Source organism: Saccopteryx leptura, chromosome 10 (genome assembly GCF_036850995.1).
Source record: "Saccopteryx leptura isolate mSacLep1 chromosome 10, mSacLep1_pri_phased_curated, whole genome shotgun sequence".
Classification (NCBI taxonomy): domain Eukaryota; kingdom Metazoa; phylum Chordata; class Mammalia; order Chiroptera; family Emballonuridae; genus Saccopteryx; species Saccopteryx leptura.
Genome location: NC_089512.1, coordinates 39,955,917 through 39,971,038, shown reverse-complemented (window position 1 = coordinate 39,971,038; position 15,122 = coordinate 39,955,917). Strand labels below are relative to the sequence as shown.

At 47.2% G+C, this 15,122-nt stretch overlaps 1 protein-coding gene across 1 annotated transcript in view; it reads right to left on the bottom strand.

Moving 5' to 3' along the window:
• PCCB (propionyl-CoA carboxylase subunit beta) overlaps positions 1 to 8,742 on the bottom strand; it is a 67,726-nt gene extending 58,984 nt beyond the window's left edge. Inside the window, exons 1-3 of the mRNA XM_066352137.1 lie at positions 8,518 to 8,742; positions 4,573 to 4,692; positions 1,830 to 1,898 (exon numbers count right to left, since the gene is read on the bottom strand). Of these exons, the coding sequence (XP_066208234.1) occupies positions 1,830 to 1,898; positions 4,573 to 4,692; positions 8,518 to 8,700 (372 nt within the window). The 5' untranslated portion in view covers positions 8,701 to 8,742. The remainder of the gene's footprint in view (positions 1 to 1,829; positions 1,899 to 4,572; positions 4,693 to 8,517) is intronic.
• Positions 8,743 to 15,122: the final 6,380 nt, after the last annotated feature.

The following is a 15,122-nucleotide window of genomic DNA, read 5'->3' as shown; positions in this document are numbered from 1 at the left end:
AAATTAGGCCCTGGCCGGTTGGCTCAGCGGTAGAGCGTCGGCCTAGCGTGCGGAGGACCCGGGTTCGATTCCCGGCCAGGGCACACAGGAGAAGTGCCCATTTGCTTCTCCACCCCTCCACCGCGCTTTCCTCTCTGTCTCTCTCTTCCCCTCCCACAGCCAAGGCTCCATTGGAGCAAAGATGGCCCGGGCGCTGGGGATGGCTCTGTGGCCTCTGCCTCAGGCGCTAGAGTGGCTCTGGTCGCAACATGGCGACGCCCAGGATGGGCAGAGCATCGCCCCCTGGTGGGCAGAGCGTCGCCCCTGGTGGGCATGCCGGGTGGATCCCGGTCGGGCGCATGCGGGAGTCTGTCTGACTGTCTCTCCCCGTTTCCAGCTTCAGAGAAATGAAAAAAAAAAAAAAAAAAAAAATTTTTAAATTAGCCAAACTGGCTTTGGCTGGTTGGCTCAGCAATAGAGCATCAGCCCAGCATGTGGAAGTCCCAGGTTCAATTCCGTCAGGGCGCACCATCTGCTTCTCCACCTCTAGCCCCCCTCTTTCTCTCTCTCTGTCTCTCTCTCTCTCTTTTTCTCTCTCATAGATGGCTCCATGGCCTCGCCTCAGGCATTAAAATAGCTCGGTAGCTGAACAACAGAGCAATGGCCCCAGATGGCAGAGCACAGCCCCATAGAGGGCTTGCCAGGTGGATCCCGGTTGGGGCACTAGCGGAAGTCTGTCTCTGCCTCCCCACCTCCTATGTAATAAAAAATAGATAAAATGAGCGACACATAATTAATATCAAATCTAGAAAAAAAACTTCAGGTTCCTAAACAAGTTCTACTACTTTAGGTTCAATACTTAGAATTATATTTATGTACTGACCTCCCAGGAGATGGAGAGAAAAAATCAAAGTCAAAATAGCAACAAGTTCTTTGTGCTAGTTTTCTGTTGCTGATGTAATAAATTACAAATTCAGAGGCTTAAATGGATTACCTTACAGTTCTATAAGGACAAATCCTACATGAGTCTCACTGGGTTACAATCAGGTTAGCAGGGCTCAAGCTCCAAGAAATAATCTGTTTTCTTGCCTTTTCCAGCTTTTAGAGATCATTCCTTCATTTGTGACCCCCCTCTTCCCCCATCTTCTAAGCCAGTAACAGCAGGTCAAGTCCTTCTCACTTCAAGTCCTTCTCACCATCTCCTCTGTCTCCTCCTGTCTCTGTCTACCACTTTTAAAGACCCTTGTAATTACATTGGGCCCACCTGAATAACCCCGGCCACTCTATTTTAAGGTCAGTTGATTAGCAACATTAATTCCGTCTGTAAGCTTAATTCACTTTTGCCATGTAAGGTAACATATTCACAGGTTTCAGGGATCAGGACATTTTTGGGGGGCCATCATTGTGCCTACTACCTTCTCCTATGGCACCAGTGTGAAGAAACTGTATCTACTTTGATTCAGTCTGATAATACATGTTTGAACACTTTCATGAACGCCCAAAGCTCAGGGGCCCATGGTTCTGAGAATTAAGTCTTCTCCACCCAGGCTGTACCCTGGGTCTCTCAGGTCCACACACCCTTCCCAGGGCATAGCTGCTCTTCAGGCACACAATTGACCTGCCAAGACTTACGTGATTACTGCCCTGTGATCACCCCCCCCCCAAACAGACTAAGGATTCTGTCTCCCTAACAAAAAGCACACAGTATAATACTGTGGCTATCTGCACAGAAAAAAAAGCAAATCCCTCATTTGCCCCAAGGTTCATTCCCCCAAACTGTTTTCTTCTCACAAATTTTGCTCCCGGCTCTGCCCTCGAGCAAAGCTCCACCTATGGGAGTTAGAAAATACCTGACTGAAGACGTAAACCAATCTTCCGTTGATTCGGCCCCGTCCAGTGACAACACTGTCTCCAGGAAACTACCAGAAAAAATAAATAAATAAAGATTAAAAAACACAAATGTTTCTTTTAATCAAGTTAGCAATTAGGCCCCAATGAAAGATGACCTCCCGCAAACAAACAAACAAAAAAACCCCACATATTCTTTAAAATTCAAAATGAATTAGGGACAGGAAGAAATCTCTGATGGATACATGAATTTACCAAAACTTCCAAACTGCCCTTTTGCTGTTCTGCTTGGCTATCTGACCCCACCCTTACTGGACTATCGCCCCTGCAACAGAAAAGTTCTAGGAAGCTGGTCAGCCACCCGAGGCGAAGCGTTCCAAGAAGCCGATATCATAAAACTACAGAAGGGAGCATACCAGAACTGCTGACGCAACACACACTTGCTCAAAGCTTTCCCTTAGCTTAGCCCTATAAAAAATATGCCTCAGAATCTGTTTGGGGGCACTTCTCTCGGAGGAGTGCCCCAGCAGGTCTTTCTCCTCTAATAAAGCCTGCACACCTGGTGTTCGAGTGCCGTCTCATTCTTACAATCTCCCTTTTCCCCTCAGTCTACAACAGCAAGCACTGGGCTACTGCTTTTACAGACATGAAGGGTGCTGTGGTCTTAGGCCACATCCCCCTTCCTAAAAGCAGAATAATCAAGAGACCCTCTAGGGTTGTCACTACCAAATGCTCACAGGAAGGAGAAGGACACAAAAAAACAAGGCAACTTCTACAAACCCCACATCCTTAAAGAGGCAAACCCATCCTTTTTCTTGGACTCCCAGCAATCGCCGTGTGGCTCATAATGGCCCAAATGGAGCCAGCTGGTTTAGTGCCAAGCTTACAAATCTTTGGTCACAAACAGCATACATGCAGACCTGAAGACAAGTGACCCAAGTTGAGCCCAAAGAACTCTACACACTCATGGCAAACACCCAGTTGAAAGAAGAACTGTCAGTGACTCTGATCACTAAAACTCCAAGGCTTAAACACAAAGTGTGTCAAAGAGGCAAGTGGTCAGCCTTTAGGAGTCTCTATGCGTCTAGATAACTTTCTCACCTTTCCCTCCAAGTTTGTCATTCCATACCTGCGGGAACTCGGAACCCACAACCAGAGCCCTGGGAACTGGGCCAGAGCCCTACCACATAAGGTAAAAGCAGTTCACTCATGTTCCTTCATCTGCAAACAAAGGTAAGCGGGGGACCTGAGGCCACAAGCAATCCTCTTCAGAGGCATTCTTGTACTCCAGGGCCCCAAACATGAAAATTTTTAAATGTATCCTGAGTCTCAGAAGGATTTCATTAGTCTAGAGCAGTGATTTTCAACTGGTGTGCTGAGAAAGGCACACTGATGTGCCACAGAATTTTCAAAACATGCAATACATGACTATTTAGTCAGGGGCACTGACTTCTTTTCCCTTAAGATTGACCATGATGCCATGGTCACTGGCTTAAGGCCAAAGGTCGTTGGCTTGAGCAAGGGATCACTACTAGGTTAGGTTGAGCCCCCTCAGTCAGGGCACGTATGAGAATCAATCAATTAACAACTAAAGTGCTGCAATTGCCTGACCAGGCAGTGGCGCAGTGGATAGAGCGTCGGACTGGGATGCGGAGGACCCAGGTTCGAGACCCCGAGGTCGCCAGCTTGAGCACGGGCTCATCTGGTTTGAGCAAAAGCTCACTAGCTTGGACCCAAGGTCGCTGGCTCGAGCAAGGGGTTACTTGGTCTGCTGAAGGCCCGCAGTCAAGGCACATATGAGAAAGCAATCAATGAACAACTAAGGTGTCGCAACGAAAAACTAAAAATTGATGCTTCTCATCTCTCCGTTTCTTTCTGTCCCTCTCTGCCTATCCCTCTCTGACTCTCTCCCTGTTGCTGTAAAAAAAAAAATAAATAAATAAAGTGCCGAAGCTACAAGTTAATGCTTTTCATCTCTCTCCCTTCCTTTCTCTCTCTCTCTCTCTCTCTCTCTCTCTCTCTCTTTCTCTCTCTCGCGCGCGCGCTAAAAAATGTAAAATAAAAACATGCCAAGCCCTGGCAGGTTGGCTCAGTGGTAGAGCGTCGGCCTGGTGTGCAGGGGTACCGGGTTCGATTCCCGGCCAGGGCACACAGCAGAAGTGCCCATCTGCTTCTCCACCCCTCCCCCTCTCCTTCCTCTCTGTCTCTCTCTTCCCCTCCCACAGCCAAGGCTCCACTGGAGCAAAGATGACCCGGGCGCTAAGGATGGCTCTGTGGCCTCTGCCTCAGGCGCTAGAATGGCTCTGGATGCAACAGAGCGACGCCCTAGAGGGGCAGAGCATCGCCCCCTGGTGGGCATGCCGGGTGGATCCCGGTCGGGCGCATGCGGGTGTCTGTCTGACTGCCTCCCTGTTTCCAGCTTCGGAAAAATGCAAAAAAAAAAAAAAAAGAAAAGAAAAAAGAAGAAAAAAAAAACATGCCATGGTTTAGAAACTGTTTTAAAAAAAAAAAATAACACCAGCCAACACAACAATAGCCATTTGGTGTGAATCAATCAAAATTATAGCTTTTTTTTTAAGATCAGCAAAAAAATATATTTTTTGGTGTGCTACAGAACTTTAGTAATTAGTTAATATGTGCCATAAGATGAAAAAGGTTGAAAATCACTAGTCTAGTGGGTAAGCCACCAGGGCCACAGCAGGGAAGTATAACTTGGAGGCTCACAACACCATTGTGAACAGATACCTTATTCTTATCAGCAGCCATTCCAAAATCTGCACATCTGTGTTCCACGAACATGTCGCTCTCAACAAAACTGTCAGGGTCCAGCAAGAGACTGATCCGCTCTCTGGCCGTTAGCTTTCCCTAAAATGAAACAAAACCCGTTCAATGATGTATGTTATCATAGACAAAGTCAGTAAGCAAGGAGTGCTCAGAGGAGGGCCAGGAGAACAGCTTTCTGCCCCTTCGCCCAGGGGAAAGCCTCGATTTCATCAACCTAAGAGACAGGTGTTATTGTAGACTTCACCTAGTTAAAAAGCAGGGTAGACAAGTATTCCAGGAGCTACCAACTGTGGAAGGCAAATAAGTAGAAAGTGGAAAAGGTGGAGAAGTGGTAATAAGGAAAGCCTGACCCTGCAACAAGATAACTAGTTCCACAAACATTAACTGTAGACCTAAAGAGCAATAATAAAAAGAATGGAGAAACAGGAGGTGGAAAACTATAGCAGGCTTAGTGAAGGGTCTGAGGCTACACCCCCAGATTCACATGCGCTTTTTTTGTTGGTTTTGTTTGTTTGTTTGTTTTTTTGTATTTTTCTGAAGTTGGAAACGGGGAAAGACAGACAGACTCCTGCATGCGCCCGACCGGGATCCACCCGGCATGCCCACCAGGGGGCGATGCTCTGCCCATCCGGGGCGTCGCTCTGTGGCGACCAGAGCCACTCTAGCGCCTGGGGCAGAGGTCAAGGAGCCATCCCCAGCGCCCGGGCCATCATTTTGCTCCAATGGAGCCTCGGCTGCGGGAGGGGAAGAGAGAGACAGAGAGGAAGGAGAGGGGGAGGGGTGGAGAAGCAGATGGGCGCCTCTCCTGTGTGCCCTGGCCAGGAATCGAACCCAGGACTTCTGCACACCAGGCCGACGCTCTACCACTGAGCCAACCGGTCAGGGCCCACAGGCTTTTTTTAGGGAACCCCACAGAAACTCACAACACTAGGGTCCAGCCCCACAGACACTTTCAGGACTACTTCCTGGTTCTTCTCCTGCCCCCTTTGTGGGCTTCTCCTGCTAACATACCTTGGGGACTATGTTTAGAGACTTTACCCCTGTCAGTGATGCTATGACACAGAGACAACACCACAGCACAGAAGGGAGTGGCTGAGAACAAAAGAACTGGGGCAGAGAGTGCTAAAGAACTCACTTGAGCCTGACCAGACGGTGGCGCAATGGATAGAGCGTTGGACTGGGATGTTGAAGGACCCAGGTTCAAGACCCTGAGGTTGCCAGCTTGAGCATGGGCTCATCTGGCTTGAGCAAAAACTCACCAGCTTGGACCCAGGGTCGCTGGCTCCAGCAAGGGGTTACTCAGTCTGCTGAAGGCCCGCAGTCAAGACACATATGAGAAAGCAATCAATGAACAACTAAGAAGTCGCAACGCACAATGAAAAACTGATTGATGCTTCTCATCTGTCTCCATTCCTGTCTGTCTGTCCCTGTCTATTCCTCTGACTCTCTCTCTGTCTCTGTAAAAATTAAAAAAAAAAAAAAAAAAAGAACTCACTTGAGGCCCTGGATGGTAGCTCAGATGGTTAGAGCATCATCCTGATACACCAGGGTTGCAGTTCAATCCCCAGTTAGGGCACATACAAGAATCAACCAGTGCAAGAATCTCCATGGCTTAGGCTCCCAAGACTTGAGATCAAGCCAAATTTCTATGTCCCCGTCCCTTCCCCCATCAAAAAACTCTTCAAATTGTTAATATTTTTATCCCTTAAGAAAGTAGCCAAAGCCTGACCAGGTGGTGGTGGAGTGGATAGAGCGTCGGACTGGGATGCCGAGGACCCAGGTTCGAGACCCCGAGGTCGCCAGCTTGAGCGCGGGCTCATCTGGTTTGAGCAAAAGATCACCAGCTTGGACCCACTGGGTTACTCCGTCTGCTGAAGGCCCGCGGGCAAGGCACATATGAGAAAGCAATCAATGTACAACTAAGGTGTCGCAATGTGCAACGAAAAACTAATGATTGATGCTTCTCATCTCTCCGTTCCTGTCTGTCTATCCCTGTCTATCCCTCTCTCTGACTCTGTCTCTGTAAAAAAAAAAAAAAGAAAGAAAGTAGCCAAAGCCAGTGAGGTCATGTTAAAACAAACAATGGGCAATCCTATACACTATTGTGTAAAGTAAAATAAGTTTTAGGGAAAGCAATTTGGCAATATATATCAGCACTAAAATATTCATCCTTTTTTTTTTTTTTACAGAGACAGAGAGATAGATAAGGACAAACAGGAACGAAGAGAGATGAGAAGCGTCAATCATTAGTTTTTTGTTGCAACACCTTAGTTGTTCATTGATTGCTTTCTCATATGTGCCTTGACCGTGGGACTACAGCAAACCGAGTAACCCCTTTCAAGCCAGCGATCTTGGGTCCAAGCTGATGAGCTTTGCTCAAACCACATGAACCCAAGCTCAAGCTGGCGACCTCGGGGTCTCGAACCTGGGTCCTCCGCATCCCAGTCCATGCTCTATCCACTGCACCACTGCCTGGTCAGGCAATATTCATATCTTTTGACTCAGTAATTCCACTTCTGGGAATCTATCCTAGGAAAGTAGTCCAAAAATTGTTTAAAAGGGGGTAGAGTGGGGATTTAAACCAAGTCTGCCTCCTAAGTCTGCTTTGGCAAAAGAAAAACCAGTTTCTGGAAGCTGACTCTACACTCAGTAGGATCCACTTACTGGGAAGGATGGCAGATACTCCAGGGAGGAGCTGAGCAGGGGCCCCAACAGAAAGACTAGCATTTCCAGAGGAAGATCTAAAATTTGCCTCGCCCGACAGAGCCACCTCAGCGGAGGGAGTGAGAGCGCTCCTGGCACCACACAGTCAATCACATTTACATCTCATGCCCAAATAAGCCAAAAAGAAACTTTCACCTTTAGGCCCTTGTCAAATGGGAATTGACATCCAAATCAACACTCAATTTAGACTAGAAGGGCTGGTTCAAATCTCCTCACTTAGGTCCCACCCTCTCACCCCAGTCAATCACTTCCCCCACACTTGTGAGTTATGTCTCATTGCCCTTCACCGCTAAGAATTTCACTCCTATATTTTCCAGGTTGGTTATTTAACTCCTGCAGCCAATCGGTCCAGACTCATACACGTGTCAGGGATGCAGTAAGCGAGTGTAATTTTAAGTTCCAGAAAACCAACCAATCTGGGCCTCAGTTACCTCTGCTGCTAAAATGGCCTACCCAGCATATGTCCATCAACACCTGGGCGGTGGGTGGGAGTGCCTCAGCTGCTCAATCCAAATATAAAAACTAACACTTCCTGGTAAAACCACCTGCTTTCCACGCGTGCCTTTCCCAACCAGCATGCTGAGACCCTGAGACGCTACGAGGTTTCGCTGGTGTTCTGGGGGCTAGCTGAGTTCCACAAGTTCCCTGCATACACCACACCCCACCCCAGGTTAATGTGAGAGTTTACCTATGTTACTTCCCCTGCAAAATATTTATTTTACTGCTTCCATCATGAAGCAAGAACCATTTTTTATGGGGCATGAGAAGAATAAGCAGAATTTTTTAAAAAATTAAATGCTCATCATTACTTCACTATCTCTATTCTAACAATATGATTGTGAGGAGAGAATCAGTACTCTTCTGTTTAAAATAAGTTGACTCTTAAAGATTAATAACTTGACCAAAAGTTTATAGATGTTAAGTGGTGAGCCAGCTGGAGCCCAAGCTGGTCCGCCTAAAATGCCAAAAGGAAAGCAGAAAGTTATAAAACACAATGGTGCTTATCTTGCTGTTACCTGCCTCTTGGGAGAAATCAACAAGTTCCCAAGGTGAACATTCTCGTCCCCGCCCCGCCCCTGCTTTGCAAGGATTGGCTGGGAGGCCCTGAGCGCCGCGAGCCGGGGACGCTTCCATAGGTCGCAAACGCCGCAGCGGGAGGGCCTCGGTCCCCTTCGGACTTACTCGCTTGTGCTGCGCGTCAATGCGGTGCTGGCCCCCTCCCATCAGCGCGGCGCGGCGTTTGCTTTCTATGCGTTCGTTAATGGAGACGGGCTGGCTGCACAAGCTGCGGACTGCAATGCGGAGACCGCTCACCCCAACGCTGAGCCTTAAGCCGGCCGCTGCCACACGTACTGCCGCCGCCATATTTGTTCTGCCGCCGCGCCCCCAACGGGCGCACTTGAGTACGCAAGTTCGTCAAGCATGAGCACAGCTGGGTCTGCGCCTGCGCAACGTCGGCGGGAGTCTGTGGGCTGGAATGTAATAGGCTTGGGCGGAGAACCTGAGAATTCCAGATCCCAGGCCGCCCTACAGCGTCACCCTGAGAATTAAGAGTTGACCTCCGTTCTTATACCCTCCTAGCTACAGACATGGATGAGCTTGGTCCTTGCTCTTCTCTGTCTACCTAGACCTCTAGTTTTCTCATCTCACTCCAAAAAATAAGTAGATAATGAATTAACCAACGTTTATTGAACAGTAGACGAAGTGTGGCTTTAAGCACATATTTGTATTAGCTTATTATCCTGATTTCACAGATGAGGTAAATGAAATACAGAGAGGTAGAGAGGGATTTAATGAAGGCTAAAGATGTAGTAGAGCCAAACACAGGATTCAAACACACAGATATACTATGTGCCAGTTATTGAACACAGAGTTCTTAACCTCCAGTGAGTGATTCTCCAAGTGTGGGCCCAGCAATGTCAAAATATCAGCATCACCAGGAAGTGAGAAATGAAAACTTTCAAATTCTCAGACTCCACTACAGACCATACTGAATCAGAAATTCTGGGGATGCAGCCAGCAATCTGTTTCAAAAGATGACCTGTAGATAATTTTGATACCTTCTAGAGTTCGGCATTCATTTTCTCAGGAGATTTAGAACTGAACTGTGGGAACTTCTTCATATGTTTCCCCAACGAACAGGTAGATCTTCAAGGCAAAGTACAGGATGTGTGTTTCACATTGTTAGCCACAGAAAACTGCTCAAGTTGATGATTAACGCCTCTGAGCTCCAGCTCATAGCCAGGGCCTTTATAAAATCTAAACTCTTTCATGTTAATAACAACTCAATTCAGCAAACACTTTTGAGCACCGTGTGCCAAAAAATAACCACCCATATTTATTATGCTTCCTGGACATGGAATCATTCAGCTAGGATTCCTAGCTGTTCAGGGAAGCCGAGGGTTCAATGCCTGAAGTTATGTAGCTGGATAAAGCCCATGTGCACCTGCCTGACTCCATGCTGGGTGCTCTTGACCATACATTTAGGTCCCTGGTTTGGCAAGGAACTGGCCTGGTAGCACAGAGGAGAATTTGGGGAAGGCTGGCTGTGTCAAGGAGTATATCTCTGAGAAGGTAATTGCATGCCAGGGAACACAAGCAATGTGAGCAAAGTCCTGGCATGTTCAGATTCACACAACATAAGGTTGTGTCCCCAGCTTTTGGAGAAACTGGTAAATGAGATTGGGAAGCAATAATGGAGTTAGATTACGAAGAATTTTACCCTGTTCAGAAATTGGGACTTGATTTGGGCTGGCAGCAGTGGACTATTTTATCCTAAAATGCTTTGTAGATCCCTTCCTATGGCATATCTCATAACACGTTAAGATTGCTTAACTCTCACCTGACCAGGCGGTGGCACAGTGGATAGAGCGTCGGACTGGGATGTGGAGGACCCAGGTTCAAGACCCTGAGGTTGCCAGCTTGAGCGCGGGCTCATCTGGCTTGAGCAAAGCTCACCAGCTTGGACCCAAGGTCGCTGGCTTAAGCAAGGGGTTACTCGGTCTGCTGTAGCCCCCCGGTCAAGGCACATATGAGAAAGCAATCAATGAACAACTAAGTAACCTCAACGAAGAATTGATGTTTCTCATCTCTCTCCCTTCCTGTCTGTCTGTCCCTATCTGTCCCTCTCTCTGACTCTCTCTGTCTCTCCCACAGAAAAAAAAAAGATTGTTTAACTCTCTCCCCAACATTCCCAAGCCAGAGGGCTGACATGATGGCTGGCTTCCTCACCACAGTGGCCCCTGCACCTGGAACAAGTCCCAACACATAGGAGGCCTTCAGCATGTATATGTGGAATGTATATGTGGAATTGTATTGAGTTAGCAAATAGGCAATTGCATGTGGTTCTGGAACTATGTATCCTCTTCTACACAGATGATACCTTGTTCAGGTATCTCCTCCTTACCTTGACTCTCCCCTCTGCCTGGATTAGGGTAAGTATTGGTTCTTCAGGAAAACAAGGCTTTTTTTTTTTTTTCTTATTTAACTTTGAATAACCAATACATAGTAGAAAGCCCAACATAGGAGGGATCCATAAACAACTATTAAACTGCACTTAGTGCTCCTTCTAACTAGTAATCTCTGCCTCTCCTTCTTCTCCCCCCCCCCTTGCCATTTTTCCTCCTCACTGTCCTAATGTCCTACTTATAGGTACTCTATACATGGTTCTATAGATCTATAATATTATTCCTCCCATCTCAGATGCAATCCCAAGCTAGGGTGGGTGGGGATAGGAGGAGAGTTGAACTATCCAGAAATTGTCCTCTAGAATTCCATGCTCTGGGATGGTTCTCTATTTGTACGTCCTCTTGCTAGGTTGCTATGTTTGAGTTTTTGTTCCATTTTGAGACAGGAGTCACTCTGATCTGGCAATTCTATCCTAGTCAGTGACCACTGTCCGAAAGAAGGGATGCAATGGAATGAAAGAATAAATTTAGAAGAAGTCACACATATTTGGGAGAGTGTGTTGGTGTGAAATATCCGAGAAGCTACTAAGGAGAATTAAACATGAATGAAATCAAGGGAACCACCTGGGAGAGTCTGGGAGCGCTGAGATTGCAATGCAAGTCTGACCCCAGTCACAGAGAGAAGTAAGGAAGTAAGGTGTGGGAACTTCTTAGACTACTGTGCAGGCTGAAGGAAAGTTCAGCAGGGTTACTGAGTAGCCCTGGTGTTCCTGCCCCCACTCAAATGAGAGAAGCACTTGAATGATGTGACTTCAGTGCAACAGCTGGGGTTTCTAGTCAGTCACACTTAGTACAGTTCAGGTGTCTTCTCCCCTTAGAGAATTTTGGGTGGTTAGGGGTAAAGGGTATGAGATAGAGGAAATTTTTGGCCCTGGCCAATTTGCTCAGTGGTAAAGCATTGGCCTGGCATGTGGATATCCCAGGTTCGATCCCCGGTCAGGGCACACAGGAGAAGCATTCATCTGTTTCTCACCCCTCTCCCTCTTGCTTCTCTCTCTCTCTCTCTCTCTTTCTCTCTTCTCCTGCAGCCAAGGCTTGATGGGAGAGAGTTGGCCCTGGGTGCTGAGGATGGCCACATGGCCTCTGCCTCAGATGCTAAGAAGAGCTTGGTTGCTGAGCGGTGGATCAACACCCCCGATGGGCAGAGCATCACCCCCTAGTGGGCTTGCCAGGTGGATCCCGGTCCAGGAGCATGTAGGAGTCTGTCTCTCTGCTTCCCCTCCTCTCACTGATTAGAGAGAGAGAGAGAGAGAGAATTTTGGACAGCAGCTGACATCCATGTGAGGAGTAAGGATTTTTAAGATATTTCCTGTGCATTCTGGATATACTTCTCCCTTAGTGTTTTCTTTTAAAAACTAGAGGGGGGAAAATGAAGTACTGTAAATTCACTTTTTTTTTCTGGACTGTGTTTTTCAGTATTCCTCAGATCACATACATTTTCCATGTCATCTTGAAAAATCCTCATCTTTTTTAACTCCTTGTGTTTTGTGGGATATGAGCCGAGTTGGCCTGTCCTTTTTTTCCAGAGGGACTTCCAGACCATTCTTCCACCATTGCTGAGCTGCTCTTCTTTTGAAGTTTTTGCCATCTTTTTTTTTTTTTTTTTTTTTTTTGAGAGTCAGAGAGAGGGATAGATAGGGACAGATAGACAGGAACAGAGAGAGATGAGAAGCATCAATCATCAGTTTTTCATTGCAACACTTTAGTTGTTCATTGATTGTTTTCTCATATGTGCCTTGACCGTGGGCCTTCAGCAGACCAAGTAACCCCTTGCTCAAGCCAGTGACCTTGGGTCCAAGCTGGTGAGCTTTGTTCACACCAGATGAGCCCACGCTCAAGCTGGCGACCTCGGGGTCTCAAACCTGGGTCTTCTGCATCCCAGTCCAACGCTCTATCCACTGCGCCACTGCCTGGTCAGGCTTTGCCATCTTTTGTTACCACCTTTTCAGCATTTCCTGGACGTCTCTCACTTCTGTGATTTCCATGTTAGGCTTGCTTTTCCCTTTTCCCTGCTGTATTAGTCAGGGTTCTAGAGAAACAGGACCATTATACACACACAGACACTCACATATGGAGATTTATTATAGGAATTGGCTCACATGATTATGGAGGCTGACTATTCCCATGATACACTGTCTGCAAGATGGAGAACATGAAAGCCTGTGGTGTGAGTCAGTCTAAGTCAGTCCAAAGGTCCAGGAAAGTAGGGCTAAGGGGTTAATGATTTAAGTTTGGATATGAGTCCAAAATTCCAAGAACCAGGAGTATATATGTCCAAGGGTACAATAAGATGGACATCTCAGCTCAAGAAGAGAGAGGGAATTTGGCCTTCCTCTGCCTTTTAGTTTTCTTCAAGCTCTCAATAAATGGATGATGCTCACCTCCCCCTGTCTCCTGAATCAAATGTTAATATCTTCAGAGACACCCTCACAGACATACCCAGAAGTGTTTTACCAGCTATCTGGGCAGCCTTTAGCCCAATCAAGTTGACCCAAAATCAACATCATATCTGCCTTGCACCACTATTCTCAGAGAGTCCATTCAGCATTCATGCTGATATTCCCTGATTCCCTGGCTTCAGAAGGCCTCAGCTTCCTCACCATGAAGGGCTTTCAACTCTATTGTACTTCAGCTACCCACATGCTGGGCCTTGTAGTCATTAAGAATTGTTCCATTTGTCTGACCTGTGGTGGTGCAGTGGATAAAGCGTCAACCTGGAAATGCTGAGGTCGCCAGTTCAAAACCCTGGGCTTGCCTGGTCAAGGCACAGATGGGAGATGATGCTTCCAGCTCCTCCCCCCTTCTCTCTCTCTCTCTGTCTCTCTCCTCTCTCTCTCTCTAAAATGAATAAATAAAAAATTTTAAAAAAAGATCTTTAAAAAAAAAATAATTGAGGCCCTGGCCGGTTGGCTCAGCGGTAGAGCGTCGGCCTAGCATGCGGAGGACCCGGGTTCGATTCCCGGCCAGGGCACACAGGAGAAGCGCCCATTTGCTTCTCCACCCCTCCGCCGCGCTTTCCTCTCTGTCTCTCTCTCCCCCTCCCGCAGCCAAGGCTCCATTGGAGCAAAGATGGCCCGGGCGCTGGGGATGGCTCTGTGGCCTCTGCCTCAGGCGCTAGAGTGGCTCTGGTCGCAACATGGCGACGCCCAGGATGGGCAGAGCATCGCCCCCTGGTGGGCAGAGCATCGCCCCTGGTGGGCGTGCCGGGTGGATCCCGGTCGGGCACATGCGGGAGTCTGTCTGACTGTCTCTCCCTGTTTCCAAGCTTCAGAAAAATGAAAAAAAAAAAAAAAAAAGAAAAAAAATAATAATTGTTCCATTTGCAGGAGCTGAAACCTGATGGTTCTCTCTACCACCTCCTTCTTTATTCTGCATCTGGTCCATGCCCTCAACATAACTTTTTGATTCCCTCAGTGTAAATATTTAATCTCTGCCTACTCTCACATTTGGCCTCTCTTGATCCTTTGAATTTACATCAATATCTCCATGCTAAGGTTTAGGAATAAGCATATAAGACTGCAGTGCACTCAAAGGAAATTCAGCAAAAGAGATGAATGAAGTGATGCCACCATGTACCCTCTGCTGTCACACAGTCTTTGCTATTTTGTCAGGAAGGAAGGAAAAAGAAAAAAGGAAGGAAGGAAGGAAAGAAGGAAGGAAGGAAGGAGAAAAAAAGAGGGAGAGGAAAGGAGGGAGCATAAGAAAGGGAAAGCTTTTCTCTAGCCTGACCAGGTGGTGGCGCAGTGGATAAAGCGTTAGACTGGGATACAGAGGACCCAGGTTCGAAATCCAGAGGTCGCTGGCTTGAGCGCGGGCTCATTCAGCTTGAGCACAGGGTCACTGGCTTGAGCATGGGGTCACTGGCTTGAGCGTAGGATCATAGACATGACCCATGGTCACTGGCTTGAGCCCAAAGGTCACTGGCTTGAAGCCCAAGGTCGCTGGCTTGAGCAAGGGATCACTTGCTCTACTGTAGCCCCCTGGTCAAGGTACATATGAGAAAGCAATCAATGAACAATTAAAGTGCAGCAATGAAAAATTGATGCTTCTCATCTCTCTCCCTTCCTGCCTGTCTGTCCCTCTCTCTGTCTTTCACTGCTAAAAAAAAAAAAAAAATAGCTTTGCTCTGGCTGGATAGCTCAATTGGTTAGAGCATCATTCCAAAGCGCAGAGGTTGCTGGCTCAATCCCCAGTCAGGGCACGTACAGGAACAGATTGGAGTTCTTGCCTCTCTCTCACTAAAATCAATCAATAAATATTTTTTAAATAAATAAATAAGTAAATAAATAAAGAGAAAGGAAGCCTGAAGGGTGGTGTCAC